Here is a 13,654-nt window from a genome sequence, read left to right on the forward strand (position 1 = left end):
GCAAGCACAGCCCTGCTTTTAAGCATCAGTAACATTAACACGTTTTATTAACAGAGCATTTCTTTAAGTTTGGAGGTATGGAGTTCAGTTTAATATCCCAAGCAATGTTTAGACTGGGTAAGAAGGGAAAAATTCAATGAAACATTATGAATTAAAAACAAACGAACAGATATTTTTTTAACTGAATAGTTGTATACTACCATAAAGGTTATCAGTTCGTATACCAGACGAACAAAATGTACACATGCACAACAATGAGGGGGGGAAAAAAGCACGAGAAGTTATGTACAGTTTAACACTTGAACCACATTTTATTATATTTGTATGCAGTAATTTTTTATCACAATAATGAAGAAAACACCTCTTGAACTTTGAACAAAAACACATAACAAAACACCTGCCCCTGTTCAGCTCATAATTGTACATATTTATAGTAAAGAAACATTTTTTTATAAATATTGTTTCATCTGTTGGAAGTAAATACCATAATTTAATTACAAATGGATAAATATGGCAGTCGATATTTACAAAAGGAAGGGTGTGGTAGCAGAAAATTGAACTGCACGACGTTTATTTTCCTCACATCTTCCAAATATATTTCACAATTCGAACTTGCAAAGCACAAAAACATCACAAGTTAAGCCCAGCAAACGAAAAAATAAAAATAAAAATATACATTCACAAGCAAATATTGTGTCCGTCTTGGTTAAGTGTTGACTTTGGCACTCATACCAGTTAATAGATGTTTTAGGTACAATCAGTTTGCCTTAATGAGAGCACAATATTTATAACCATATACAACTTTTATCGTAATATGTGCACTAAAAGTCCGGTTAGAGAAATAGCTACCATTGAAGCGACATCTATACACCAATAAAATAAAATAAAATAAAATAAATTTTAAAAAATAATAATAAAAAAAAACCTGACAAAATCTATTACAGCAACTAGGAAAAGGGTCCAAAGTATTTACAAAAGAAGGAGTGCTTCTTTGTGCACGTTTCTTCGGTTGACGAGGATCACTCCCGGGAGAATAGCGCAAGATACAGGCTAAGGCCTAGTAGTCTGATTTAGACCCCAGGTCTTACTGGAGCGACGTGTGTGTGTACGTGTGTGTGAAATACTTCTTTGTGGACTGATCCAGTCCTAAACATACCACTCACTGAAGTTGGACGACAGGCCGCTGTGTGCGTTTGAGCTGTGTACGCCGGATGAGGGTGACAGGTTGGTGTTGCTCTGGGTCTCGGTGGAGGGCGACACCAGCCCGGGGGGCGTGGAAGACTCGTACCCAGAGCTTGCTGCCGGAGACGAGTCGGACCCTGATGGGGAAGATTCGTGAACCTGAAAAATGACAAAATACATTTCGAGCAATTCGTTAACCTGAGCAAATACTGCATGGCATGCATCATCTGTGTGATAGTTTACATCATGCACAACAGAGTCAACAATAACAAGTCTCATAAACTTTGCATTCTTTGTGAGCTCATTGCATTTTTTTCTATTATAAATAATTACCTTCATGTGCTTTCGAAGAGAACTGGGATGAGTGTATGATTTGTCGCACATTTTGCACAAATACGGTTTGTCCGACGTGTGCACGTGCATGTGCTTCTTCCGGTCACTGCTGTTTGCAAAGCGCCTGTCGCAGCCTTCAAACTCACACTGGAATGGTTTCTCCCCTGTTGGAAAAATAGGAAGGGGGGGAAGGTTTGCATCAAATGCTCACCCTTATCAGCAGTGTATGGGGTCAAAATTAATTAATTAAATAAATAAATAAATAAGACAAATGTATCTCTAAGCTAACGTGGCTTCCTTTTCATCTGCAAGCCTACAATGTACTGTAGGTTCGTGCACGACAGTGTGTCAAAATGCATGCAATCGCAAGGGATCTTTTCAAGCCTAAGTGCATGGACAACTGCATTTCATTACTGGACTGCATTGTCACAAATGAACGACGAATGTTTCAAGATGCTCGTTGAAACTTTTAGCTGTACTGTCTAAAAATATTAGCACTAAATTTAGAGATTTAAGCGCTGCTTATTTTCACTTCATAAACTACAGCTACAAAGTCATTCCAGTGACTGTGGTTAAGCTGACAAACATGAGGCTCAAATGGTTTTTAGAAACGATACACTTTCTCTTCAAAAGTCAAGGTTTAGTGTTGCAGAGAATGTGGGATTACTATGGCAAGAAATTTAGTAAAATCTGCACTATGGCTCAGAGAAGCAAAACAGCAGGCCTTCAAATCAGATAGTCCTAAAAATAAAAAAGTAGAGAGAAGGACTTAGTTTAGAATTTGTGATCAATTTAGCTATTTATTTTCAAAACAATAACGGTTCAGTGCGTTGAGTAAACTGCATTTTAAGCTCCTAATGGCGCTGGCCCGTGCAGACATGAAAGCGGCTGCGGAGATTTACGGCGCCGCTGTGCACGCGCTGCGTTAACGGGACAGGAGCTGCAGCGACCCGGCTAAAGTTTGCAAACCACAAAATCCTCGACAGCCTGTTACATAAATCATCACACTGATGAAAACCCATTGCGTTTATTTAGACCGAGCTGTAATCACGTCTCAGCGTGGCCGCAATAAAAAGTGAGCACGCTCATTATTCACAATTTTTTGTGCACTTTTTGATCCCGTATATGAGCGCTGACGTTAATATATAACCAACGACCCTGAAATATGTGTATATACATATAGCAACCGCTTACCATCAAGAAATGGAGTCTTAATGACGAGTTAAATGAATGCAATTAAAGTAATGAGTAGCCTAAACATTGCCAAGTCAAGCATTAACCAACTTATCATAATTACCTGTGTGCGTCCTCTTGTGAATCTTCAAATTTTCTGATCGTGCGAATACTTTGCCACAACCAGGGAACGGGCAGGGGAAAGGTTTCTCTCCGGTGTGCACGCGAATGTGATTAACTAATTTGTATTTAGCTTTGAAGGGTTTGCTTTCCCGCGGACAATCTTCCCAAAAGCACACATGGTTGCTTTGCTCCGGTCCTCCAACGTGCTCAACTGAGACATGGGTGACAAGCTCGTGCATTGTGCTGAAAGTTTTATTACAACTTTTCTTAGGGTTATTCAGCTGCTCCGGATCGATCCATTTGCAGATGAGCTCTTGCTTGATGCACTGTTGCCGCATGTAGCGAAAGAAGGCACCGGGATGGTGGTGATGCGCTGCCATGTTCATTCCCATATTCATGTTCATGGAGCCGTACTGGTTGTGGAGTTGGGCTGCTGAGTAAGGGTCGGTCCGAGGGCTTGAGACCTGGTGGTACTGGTCTGATCGTCCGAATACCTCGCCCGGTAGTCCAAGTCGCATTTGCCCGTTGAGCACGTTTGGGGATCCGTGCGAGGCGTGCTGGTCGTGGATCCCAGGGAACAGAATGTGGCCTTGGCTGTCTGCGTGGGAATGGTGCAGGGACCCCGCAGTGGGGCCGAAGATGGCATGCTGGCCGCTCGCTGGGGGCGATTCTCCGAAACCTCGGCTGCGGAAAAGGAAGTCCCGTGTCGAGTTGAACGGCGAGCTCGCGTACGAAGTGACATGCGCGGCGTGCGCACCCAGGGCCGCGGCTGGGTAAGCGGGGGCTTGTGAGGTGAACGCAGAGTTCTGTCCGGGCGACAGATCGTGGTTCAGTTTAAAAGCGCCCATGTGCGCAGAGTCAACGAAGCTGTTCTGCACTAAATTCAAGTCCCTGTCCTGCATGTCGCTCGCCGCGTGATGCCTCGCAAAGGTTCCCACTCCCAAACCAGGGAACTGGTGACCAGCGTCCAGTAACATTATCTCTCACTAAATACAATTTTTCCCCCTCTCTCTCTCTCTCTCTCTCTCTCTCTCTCAAAGCAGTTGACCTGTAACGGCCCAAATACACGCCAAATAAATAAATAAACAAACAAACAGAGAAGGCTTTTAACTATGGAAGTAATAACTTCCAGATTTGAAAACACAACATGAGGTAAAACTTGTATGCACTAATCCTCACACACACGGAAAAAGAAAAAAAAAACAGAAGTGCTCTTACTCAGCTCGCCTAGATTTTTTTTTTTTCTTGTGTATAACTTCTAACTTAAAATCCCAGTCAAAGGGAAGGGGGAAAAAAAAGATTCCTTAGCGTCTTCCAGTTTAAATCGAGTCGGGGAAAAAATCGACTGGTTATCTTACTGTGTCTTCTTTAAACCCGCGGCGCGTTCTTGAAGCATCTCGGATCGGGATGTTTATTTCTCTCGCTCTTCTGTGTTTATCTCGGAGGGTCTGTCTTTCTCAGTGGACTGGCACTACCTCTTCTTACGCCCCCTTTAACTGGAGAGCGGTCACTCATTTGGCGCCGTCTCATTGGCTCCCGAGCCTCATCAATCCCATAGGTCCCTCCAATAGCACGCGCTTCTTTGGCGACTAATAGTCGATCGCCATTTTTCCACTGACAATTACCGCCTACTTTTTTTTCTTTTTTTTTTTCTTTCCCCAAGCCTTTTCTGAGTATATACGGAAATCAAAGCAACAAAAGCTACTGTCGTTTTATGATAGCTTTTGCAACATTAGTCCACAATGGAATATTAAAGACTAGCCATCATTGTCTAGCCTACTGCAAGCAGCCATCAGGAGCGAAATGTTCAATCTTTTGCTATGCCATTGTGTTTAATTATTTAAATAAAGCCCGAGGAGATTTGTTATAAGTAAATCTAATTAATGCGTAGCAGGAAAACTGTAATCCAGCATTCAAAAAAGGCTTTCTTGAGTAAAGCACAAAGCCTTATCACTCGATTACTCGTATTGTAGGTAAGTATTGGCACACTGTAGATTTATGCAGATTTCAGAGCCTCATTTGGAGCAGCAGCCAATGCAATAACACACTGAGTCTTTTTCAGACTGCACTAATATGCAGAACACAAATTCTTTTAAGTAACTGTCACTGCTCGAAGATGAGAGTAGAAAACTGCTTGGCTTTTTAGCAGCATTTATACAACTAACTATAAACTATTTCAGACAGCTATCTTTTTTTTTTTTTCTTTATAGATGACCGCTTGTGGTATGAACATTGTCTCACCCGCAGAACCAAGCCTAAACCAATGCCTACAAAAAACTATAATAATGCAAACAAACAAATGTTTCAAGAAGTGTATTAAATTTCATGAAACTAAAATGTCTTTGTAAATAACCTGAACACCAGCCTTTATGTTCATGCGTATTCCACAGAACACGTAATCTATGATTATGTGCATAATTTATATTATGCATAATTAATTACCCAATTTATTAGTCTATATTTTAGATTTCAAATTATCTTGCACAGGTTGGACCATATATATATATATATATATATATATATATATATATATATATATATATATATATATATATATATATATATATATATATATATATATGAAAGCACAATAAATCCCTTAAAGTGCTCAAGTGAAGTCACACACAATCCCAGTCCACACCAAAAGTCATCACAGCCTGTGTGTAAATATATTACTGCCACGCGGTCCCCCAAACCAATACAAGTGCATTCTCTGGGGATGTGTTTAGGGTTAAATCTCCCACACAGGAATAAAAGTGAGCTTTTACTTACACTTTCATTTGGCTCTTGTTCCACAGGGTCCCATTCCAACACGGTTCAAACTTTATCTTTTCTCCTTTCTTGCTTGAAACGGCGACGGAAGAAGCAGAGGAGTGTAAAACTTCTGGGATAGTGTGCGTCTCAGCTCAAAGCCCTGCAGCTTAAACGTTATAGACCATTCTTCCCAAGACCATTTCTTCCCTCTCCGCAGGAAACACAGGATCTGATCCAAGTTCAAAGTCACGTCTGCCGACCTCTCTAAGAAGTTCTTTATTTCTCAAGGAAACCACAAAACCTTTCCCCCTTGCCATGGGTAGGGGAAAAGAAGAAGAAGAAGAAATTAGAAAGAGCGGCGACGTATTCGGCCTGGGGCAGCAAGTCGTAGTTTTTGTTGCGCTCTTCTCATGGCGGGGAAGATTAAAAAAAAAAAAAAATGCTGAAAATGGTAAACCACATTTTCCCCAACGTCCACACAGAGGTATTAAAACTCAAACAGGCATGATGACCATCACAAGTTCCCATAACCATATTGCTTACTGTGCTGAGGAGGCGCATAAAAATGCCAATAAACATGCAGTTTCAGTATGGCAGCACCATTTTACCCACAACAACAAAATGTCTCCGATTTGACATTATCAATATGTTGACGCTTTGTTGGTTACTTTCATTGACCTTGGCGGGTTTCATGGGTGTTTGACCTCCGGCCTGTGAAGACCTAATATGTGGGCCCTTGAACAAACTATGTAACTATATAAAGAACATCCCCATCAATAGATAGATAGATAGATAGATAGATAGATAGATAGATAGATAGATAGATAGATAGATAGATGAAGAAGAAGAAAAATGCTATAATAATAATAATAATAATAATAATAATAAATTTGTAATAAGGATGATAATGCACATCACACTACAAAGTAACCTATGCATGCAGTTATAGCCGAGTCTATAATATGCATGCTCTCTCTCTCTCTCTCTCTCTCTCTCTCTCTCTCACACACACACACACACACACACACACACACACACACACACACACACACACACTACGTTATGTTAAAACTTAGATTTGACGTTTTAATATTTGCAATAAATATATTTAGACTCATTAACAGCCGAATATGTTCAGACGCCAGTACCATATTATAAACCTTTACATCGTTAATAGATATGAAAGTATATGCAGGAATTTAAACCCGTTTTAAACAAAATAATAATTTAAAAAAAAAAAAATATATATATATATCAAAAGGAGGCCGCATGAAATATTTGAACTGTTTCATAATTGATGATAACGTGACTGATTAAGTCTTAATTTGATCTAATAGCCAGTTTTGATTTGTCAAGGATACATGCTATTTTAAAAAACGAAATGCTTCATTTGTTAGGAAGCTTGATTTTAAAGGCATACAGCAATCATGGCTTTATAGGGTTATAACCTGAACAAGCTCATGAGCTGCATTTAGGCGATTAATTTAGCAATGATGGTATTTTATTCGACCTGGAGTATTTTACTAAGGTTCATCAAATATTGTCTAATTAATAACATAAATCAATTTTGAGAATGATTTTGAATCAAGACAAATTAAACGGATGACAGATGCACTTCCTGCTGTGTTCAGTAGAAACCTTAAAAGGGTGTGGGCTTGTTTCATAAAGTTCAACGCACACTTTCACACACACACACAGAGAGAGAGAGAGAGAGAGAGAGAGAGAGAGAGAGAGAGATGATTAAATATTACATGTATTTCTCCAGTGACCAAAGTGCTGAATTCAATATTTAAATGTAATTAAATGTATTAAATATCAGTTAACAGGATTGTCATGTCGAAGAGAAATGAAGACAGTGGCCATTTTAAATCGCCTGCGCCTAGTCCAGGTCGTTTAGTTATTTCATCAATCTCAATTAAAATTAGAATTAAACGTTACTGAGAAGGTGAATATTCTCGCGAAGCTTTTGTTTCTCTTTTTATCTAATGTGTATTTAAATATGGGCTTAAAATTACTTTTAAAAATACCCTTCCTTTTTTAATAATATACAACAGTGATTTCATGACTGACAATAATACAGATGTTAAAATAATAATAATTTAAAAAAAAAACCCTACAAAATGGAATTGACAGAGAGAAAAATCCTGTACAAAATACACATTTCTTAATTTGCACTGCGCTGGTGTATTACAAACTTCGAGAAGCGGCTCAAAGATTATTAATTTAAATACAAAACTTTATGTATGTATGTATGTATGTATGTATGTATGTATGTATGTATGTATGTATGTATGTATGTATGTATGTATGTATGTATTTGTTTGTTTAATCTAGAAATATTTCTATATATTTACAGTTCACATTTTATATTAATTTACACAGTCATCAATAAGTAGCCTATAATTCACTTGTCTATTGAGCAAAAACGTTTTATGTGTAAGTTTTTAGCTTAAATACTGTAGCCTACTAAGAAAGAAAGAAAGAAAGAAAGAAAGAAAGAAAGAAAGAAAGAAAGAAGTTATTGTGTATATAAAATGTCCCTGTCCACATTTGTAGCCGATGTCCTGGTAAACAGCGCCTTACACACAACTTTGTGAGTACAACTTTTTGGAGTCGACAGCGGTGGTGGGAGTGAGGGGGCGGAACCCCGCTGAGCCTGCGCACTGAAAGACAGCCAATCGCTTCGCTCCTTTAACTGCCAGTCACCGAAATCTGTCCAATACCCGCAGTGCCATTTCTAAACTGTATTCCCCACTGTGTCCTCCAACTGTTGTAGGTTCTGCCAATCGCTTGAGGACAGAGTGGGAAAAGGAGCAAGCAGAGTTAGAGGCAGGACAAAAGAAGTTATATAGATGGCTATATGCATATATTTTAATGTTTTAGAAGGCGTGTAGTGAGGGCAAAAAAAAAAAAAAATAGCGAATGTGGACATGACGGTGTAGATATGGAGCCCTCTTTGAGCAAGAGGAATTCGGCGATAAGATTAGCGGATTTGGCAGCGACTCAACCCCTTCCTCATCAGAATATGACAGGCTTCCCGGGGATAGGGGGGCATCACCCTCACTCCCACCATGCCCACCTCCACCCTGGGGAGATGGGCAACGACCCTGGAGTGGCTCTCACTCCATTTGGACCCGAGCACATGGCACAGACAAATGCTCTCAAACTTAGTCCATCGCAGCACATTCAAAGCCATCCCGAAGCCCAGACCGCGGCATCTTTCCCGTCTTCTCAGACCACAGTTGGTTTCCCCGTGGCTCACCCCCACTCGGGCTACGCAAGCAGCAGGGACTTCATCCTCAGGAGAGAGCTCTCAGCCTCTGCTATGCATGCACTTGGCGACCAGCATAGTTCCGCCTCCTCCCCTCATCACCATGGCATGTTCATTTCCCCAACAGGTGCTTACGGGCACACGGAAGGTGGTGCCCATCCACTTTTCACGGGACTTCACGAGCAGACAGCCCCAGGTGCCCATCACCATGCTCTCAATGGACAGATGCGCCTGGGTCTTCCAGGGGACATCTACGGCCGGCCAGAACACTTCGGCCACAGGCCCGAGCACTATGGACCTTCCCTTCACGGCTACAATTCCATGAACTTAAATGTGAACCTCGCTTCAGCCCCTCATGGAGCCACGGGGGCGTTTTTGAGGTACATGAGGCAGCCCATCAAACAAGAGCTGATCTGCAAATGGATTGACCAGGAACAAACGTCAAAGAAGCCGTGCTCGAAAACTTTCAGCACGATGCACGAGCTGGTAAACCACGTCACGGTGGAGCACGTCGGCGGACCCGAGCAGAGCAACCACGTCTGCTTCTGGGAGGAATGTCCACGCGAGGGCAAGGCGTTTAAGGCAAAGTACAAACTGATCAACCACATCCGAGTTCACACGGGAGAGAAACCGTTTCCTTGCCCTTTTCCTGGTTGTGGAAAAGTGTTTGCCCGCTCGGAAAACCTAAAGATTCACAAGAGGACTCACACAGGTCAGTGAAGCTATTCGTCATTAGCCTAGACTGAAGAGAACAGAAGTTGTTCCAGTTAGTAATTTCTGTTATTACACAGGGACCCATAATCACAAAGCTTCGGAGGCACAGTTACTCTTTCCCCACCTTCTTTCTTCTTGTATTTACCCCAAACTAGATTTGCACAAGGAGATGGTGAAATATGGGCGCTGCTTATGGATATAAGTTCTCAATACGGTTATGTTGCAGTGTAGCTTCATGGTGCACTTTCTGCTTCCAAGAATGACTTGCCGGCATTTTAAAGTGTAACTCCAGCGCCTCAGGAGCATGGATTAATAAACAAACAGGAAAGCCCCCTTTTATAAGAGATATTAAGCTGCATCAACGCGTGTCAAGTTCATAAAAGTCCTAATGCATACCGGAAGTGTTCTCGGATTTTACAGCATCACAAAATGATTTGCTTATTTCCTTCCCTCTGGTTTTGCTGATTCAGGCCAAATATAGGCTCCGGATAAAACATCAGAGATCCACTGTAGCAAAGCCTTAGTCAATCAATCAATCAATCAATCAATCAATCAATCAATCAATCAATCAATCAATCAATCAATCAATCAATTTCACTAAACCTGGTTCAGGGTCGCTATGCGATTTGTTTATTGCCTGATTAAACAAACCAGGTTTAACATGAAATAGTTATTTTTTTCCCCCTGACATTTGTGAATCGTAAATCTTCCACCAAGGCATGCTATTACCTAATCCAGTAGCACTCAGGAAGGCCTTGTTATGTTTCAAGAGTTTATTTTGTCACAGCCTATCTTACCTGAGTGGGTTGTGTGTGGGATTATTAATGGTATGTTCTTGTTTGGATGTTTGAAAGGTAGTGTGTTTATTTTGTCACTAGCACCACATTTAGGCTGTGACCCATAGGCATGTTTACAATGACGTGCACATGCAGTGGTTGAATTATTATTATTATTATTATTATTATTATTATTATTATGCTTAAATTAGGCTACATTAAAACAACAAATGATTGCATTAGCTCGTGTTTCTGTTTCGTGCCATTGGGGTCATCCTGATATTTTGTGTGCTATTTGTATATTTAGGTATGAGGCCTGATTGACAGTCTCACCTCCTAATTGACTGCAGTGTTTTGCTAGTGACGCAAAGATCAATATCACCCTCCAGGATGTTTACAGGCAAGGGGGAGGGGGGGAGATTATGGGATACCCTCATGTTGTACACAGTATCAGAGGATGTTATGCTAAGTAACAAAATAATTTAGCTTGAAAGTGATCTGTGGATGCGTCCAGAGCTACACGCATCACAAAGCAGCGTAGTGCAGATGAAAAGTAACTGCATGAAGGTGGCAGTCATGGCACGTGTGCTGAGTTTTCTGTACTTTCGAGAAAAACCGCACTAACCAGTCCTTGTCGCTGGGATTGTACTTCCTTCACTTGGAAGCATGGATATTTAAAATGATTTATGAACTTTGATGAGTTGTTAGAAGTTTCAAAGGTAGCCTATATTACGTGCACCTTTCTAGGAAATGGAGAAAAGGTGTACACTTGTGAGTACGGCAAAGAAAAGTAGAGTTTAAGCGTTAAAAAAAAAGATTTCACCTATATTTCAATATCTTCAGCTTAGAATGTAAACCACCATTTCTTCTTGTGCAGCTTTAGTTATATATAACTGACTACTTATGGTTCACTAATAAACGTTCACCAGAAATGTTGCATCGTGATAATTGCATGTTCTAAATTATTTATGGTCTTTGTTTTCAGGTGAGAAGCCTTTCAAATGCGAGTTTGACGGCTGCGACCGAAAATTCGCCAACAGCAGTGACAGGAAGAAGCATTCCCACGTGCACACCAGCGACAAGCCGTACTACTGCAAAGTGCGCGGTTGTGACAAGTCCTACACGCACCCGAGCTCATTGCGCAAACACATGAAGGTGCACTGCAAGTCTCCTCCGCCCCCTTCCTCCAGCTCGGCCGCCGGGTACCATCCCTCCTCTGCGGCGCTCGGTGACGCGCTCGCGCCCACCACAGAACCGCAACGGAGCCGCGCCGCCAACCTCTCCCCACAGGTCACCAACCTCAACGAGTGGTACGTATGCCAGGGCAGTGCTGTTCCCAACAATCTCCACACCCCTTCCAGCGACGTGCCAACCTCCGAATCCGACGACGAGGACTCTTTTAGACATTCAGACCCAAGGACGATGCTCTGATATGAAGCACAAGGGATATATTTATGTTGCATCCCTCCCACACACTGTTTTTATACATCTGTAACATCATGTGTTTGAGGCTCAGTAGTGTACTCAGAAGTGTTGGCGAAACGCACACACACACACACACACACACACACACACACACACGCACACACACACACACACACACACAACAGCGCCGCGGATGTCAGATGGTGAAGAGCATGTGCCATCGGTCCATACCCTACCCTACCCTACCCTACCCTACCCTACCCTACCCTACCCTACCCTACCCTACAGTTGCGCATAACACCTTCATGTACCACTCGACCCTATTACATACTGAGCAACGCATTCATAACTTCGAATAAGTATGCTTGACAGCTGTTTTTAACTAAATTATTTTATTTAATTACATACAAGGGGTGCATATCATTAAAAAAAAAGACACAGGATCATTTTACACCCATTTACACCAATTTTGGACCAAGATATTTCCTGCATTGCCGAAAGGACTGTGTGGGCTTAGCTGATTAAGTCATATCCAGCCTATTAAGTGACACCGACATTGTTCAAATGAAACAATAACCGGTGATTGATGTGTTTGTATCAATGAGTGGACAGTTTTCTATAGCTTATGTTTCTCCCCAGAGGTCTTTTATAGTGACGGACTGATGAATATCTGTGGGGCGATTGTCCTTCGCCACGTGTTTCTATAATGTAAACATTCCCGATGTTTTTTGCAATGAGAAACATGTTCAAACAGGCATATCTATCACTTCTATTATGTCAGTACACTCTTAGGGGGGAAAAGGCATTAAACTGGACGTTTCTTTGTCGCTGGGGTGGTACAGCTTATCTTCTGTACATTTAATGTGCATCTTTTACCTGGAAATGTGCATATAGTATTTTATGTAGCAAAAAAAAAAAAATGTACTGAAGGTACATAATTGGACCTTAATTACCTTTTAGAGTAAAGGTATACTAGGCTCCATGTACCTTTCAAGGGTAAAGATTAAAGCTTGCATAACACACTAAAGGTACAAAAGATGTACCCATGGGGTACCATCACAGCAACCAGCACCCTTTTTTTCCCCTGAGAGTGTGTTGAGGGAAAACTGTTTATTCTAGAAATTGTTGAGAGCTTGTTTTAAAATTTATACTGTGGTCGGGATATTTTTTTTGTGGTATTTAAGGACTGTATTTTATGCAAAAAATCCAATGTAACTCTGATTTAAGAGTATGACTATGTCCTCTGAGACCCTAAATTATGTAAAGTGGACGGGCCTATTCCATGACGGATGTGTAAAAAGCCTAATAGTGTCGATGCTTGTGAATGTTGTGCGAACGTCCCAACCAGTTTTGTACATTGTAATTTATTTGCTGGTAATGTTTGGTCTGGATTTACAGATACACCAAAGAAAACATATGATTAATTTTGGTGAAATGTAGTGATTTTTTATGGTGTTGTGAAAAACAAAGGTTTTACTTGAATAGATTTAGCCTATGTGTAATGTGAAGAGTCCCTCGCATGCCCTGTGTAGTAACTGTGTGTTTTTATTGCGGTGCATGGTGCTGTTAATTGTGCTGGGGAAAGAGTGAAGAGGATTGTCGAGATTTTTGGTGTTCGTGATGAAATTGATATGAATAAATTTATGGACCTGAATTTAAAACACGTGACAACTATGATCTATGATATTTTTCCAAGTCATATAATTGGTCGTGTTTTATTTTAAATCACATCTTGCTTCTAATAAATGTTGGAGAGCCCATATATATATATATATATATATATATATATATATATATATATATATATATATATATATATATATATTACAGACTGGCCTAGAAAAATTGTACATTTTAGAGCGTAAGATAACAACAGTATTGTGATATACAAATGAAGACACTG

The 13,654-nt window shown here is 40.7% G+C and overlaps 2 protein-coding genes across 2 annotated transcripts; one reads left to right on the forward strand and one right to left on the reverse strand.

The window, feature by feature from the left end:
• Positions 1 to 368: 368 nt before the first annotated feature.
• zic2a (zic family member 2 (odd-paired homolog, Drosophila), a) lies at positions 369 to 4,264 on the reverse strand. The gene is made up of 3 exons (XM_060928701.1): positions 2,813 to 4,264; positions 1,516 to 1,679; positions 369 to 1,341 (listed from the first exon to the last, which is right to left on the reverse strand). The coding sequence occupies exons 1-3, from the start codon at positions 3,786 to 3,788 to the stop codon at positions 1,147 to 1,149; spliced, it is 1,335 nt and encodes a 444-aa protein (XP_060784684.1). The 5' UTR covers positions 3,789 to 4,264; the 3' UTR covers positions 369 to 1,146.
• A 4,245-nt stretch (positions 4,265 to 8,509) lies between these two features.
• zic5 (zic family member 5 (odd-paired homolog, Drosophila)) lies at positions 8,510 to 13,367 on the forward strand. The gene is made up of 2 exons (XM_060928702.1): positions 8,510 to 9,548; positions 11,312 to 13,367. Exons 1-2 carry the CDS (start codon positions 8,510 to 8,512, stop codon positions 11,755 to 11,757), a joined length of 1,485 nt encoding a protein of 494 aa, XP_060784685.1. The 3' UTR covers positions 11,758 to 13,367.
• Positions 13,368 to 13,654: the final 287 nt, after the last annotated feature.

This window comes from Neoarius graeffei, chromosome 9 (genome assembly GCF_027579695.1).
Source record: "Neoarius graeffei isolate fNeoGra1 chromosome 9, fNeoGra1.pri, whole genome shotgun sequence".
NCBI classification, from domain to species: Eukaryota; Metazoa; Chordata; class Actinopteri; order Siluriformes; family Ariidae; genus Neoarius; species Neoarius graeffei.

Bases quoted from the DNA above. Each gene is read 5' to 3' on its own strand.
- zic2a (XM_060928701.1), bottom strand. From the start codon at position 3,788: ATGTTACTGGACGCTGGTCACCAGTTCCCTGGTTTGGGAGTGGGAACC. The intron at 1,680-2,812 runs GTAATTATGATA...TTTTTCCAACAG, and splicing joins TCACAAGAGGACGCACACAG to GGGAGAAACCATTCCAGTGT. The intron at 1,342-1,515 runs GTAATTATTTAT...GTCATTTTTCAG, and splicing joins CTCTTCGAAAGCACATGAAG to GTTCACGAATCTTCCCCATC.
- zic5 (XM_060928702.1), top strand. From the start codon at position 8,510: ATGGAGCCCTCTTTGAGCAAGAGGAATTCGGCGATAAGATTAGCGGAT. The intron at 9,549-11,311 runs GTCAGTGAAGCT...CTTTGTTTTCAG, and splicing joins TCACAAGAGGACTCACACAG to GTGAGAAGCCTTTCAAATGC.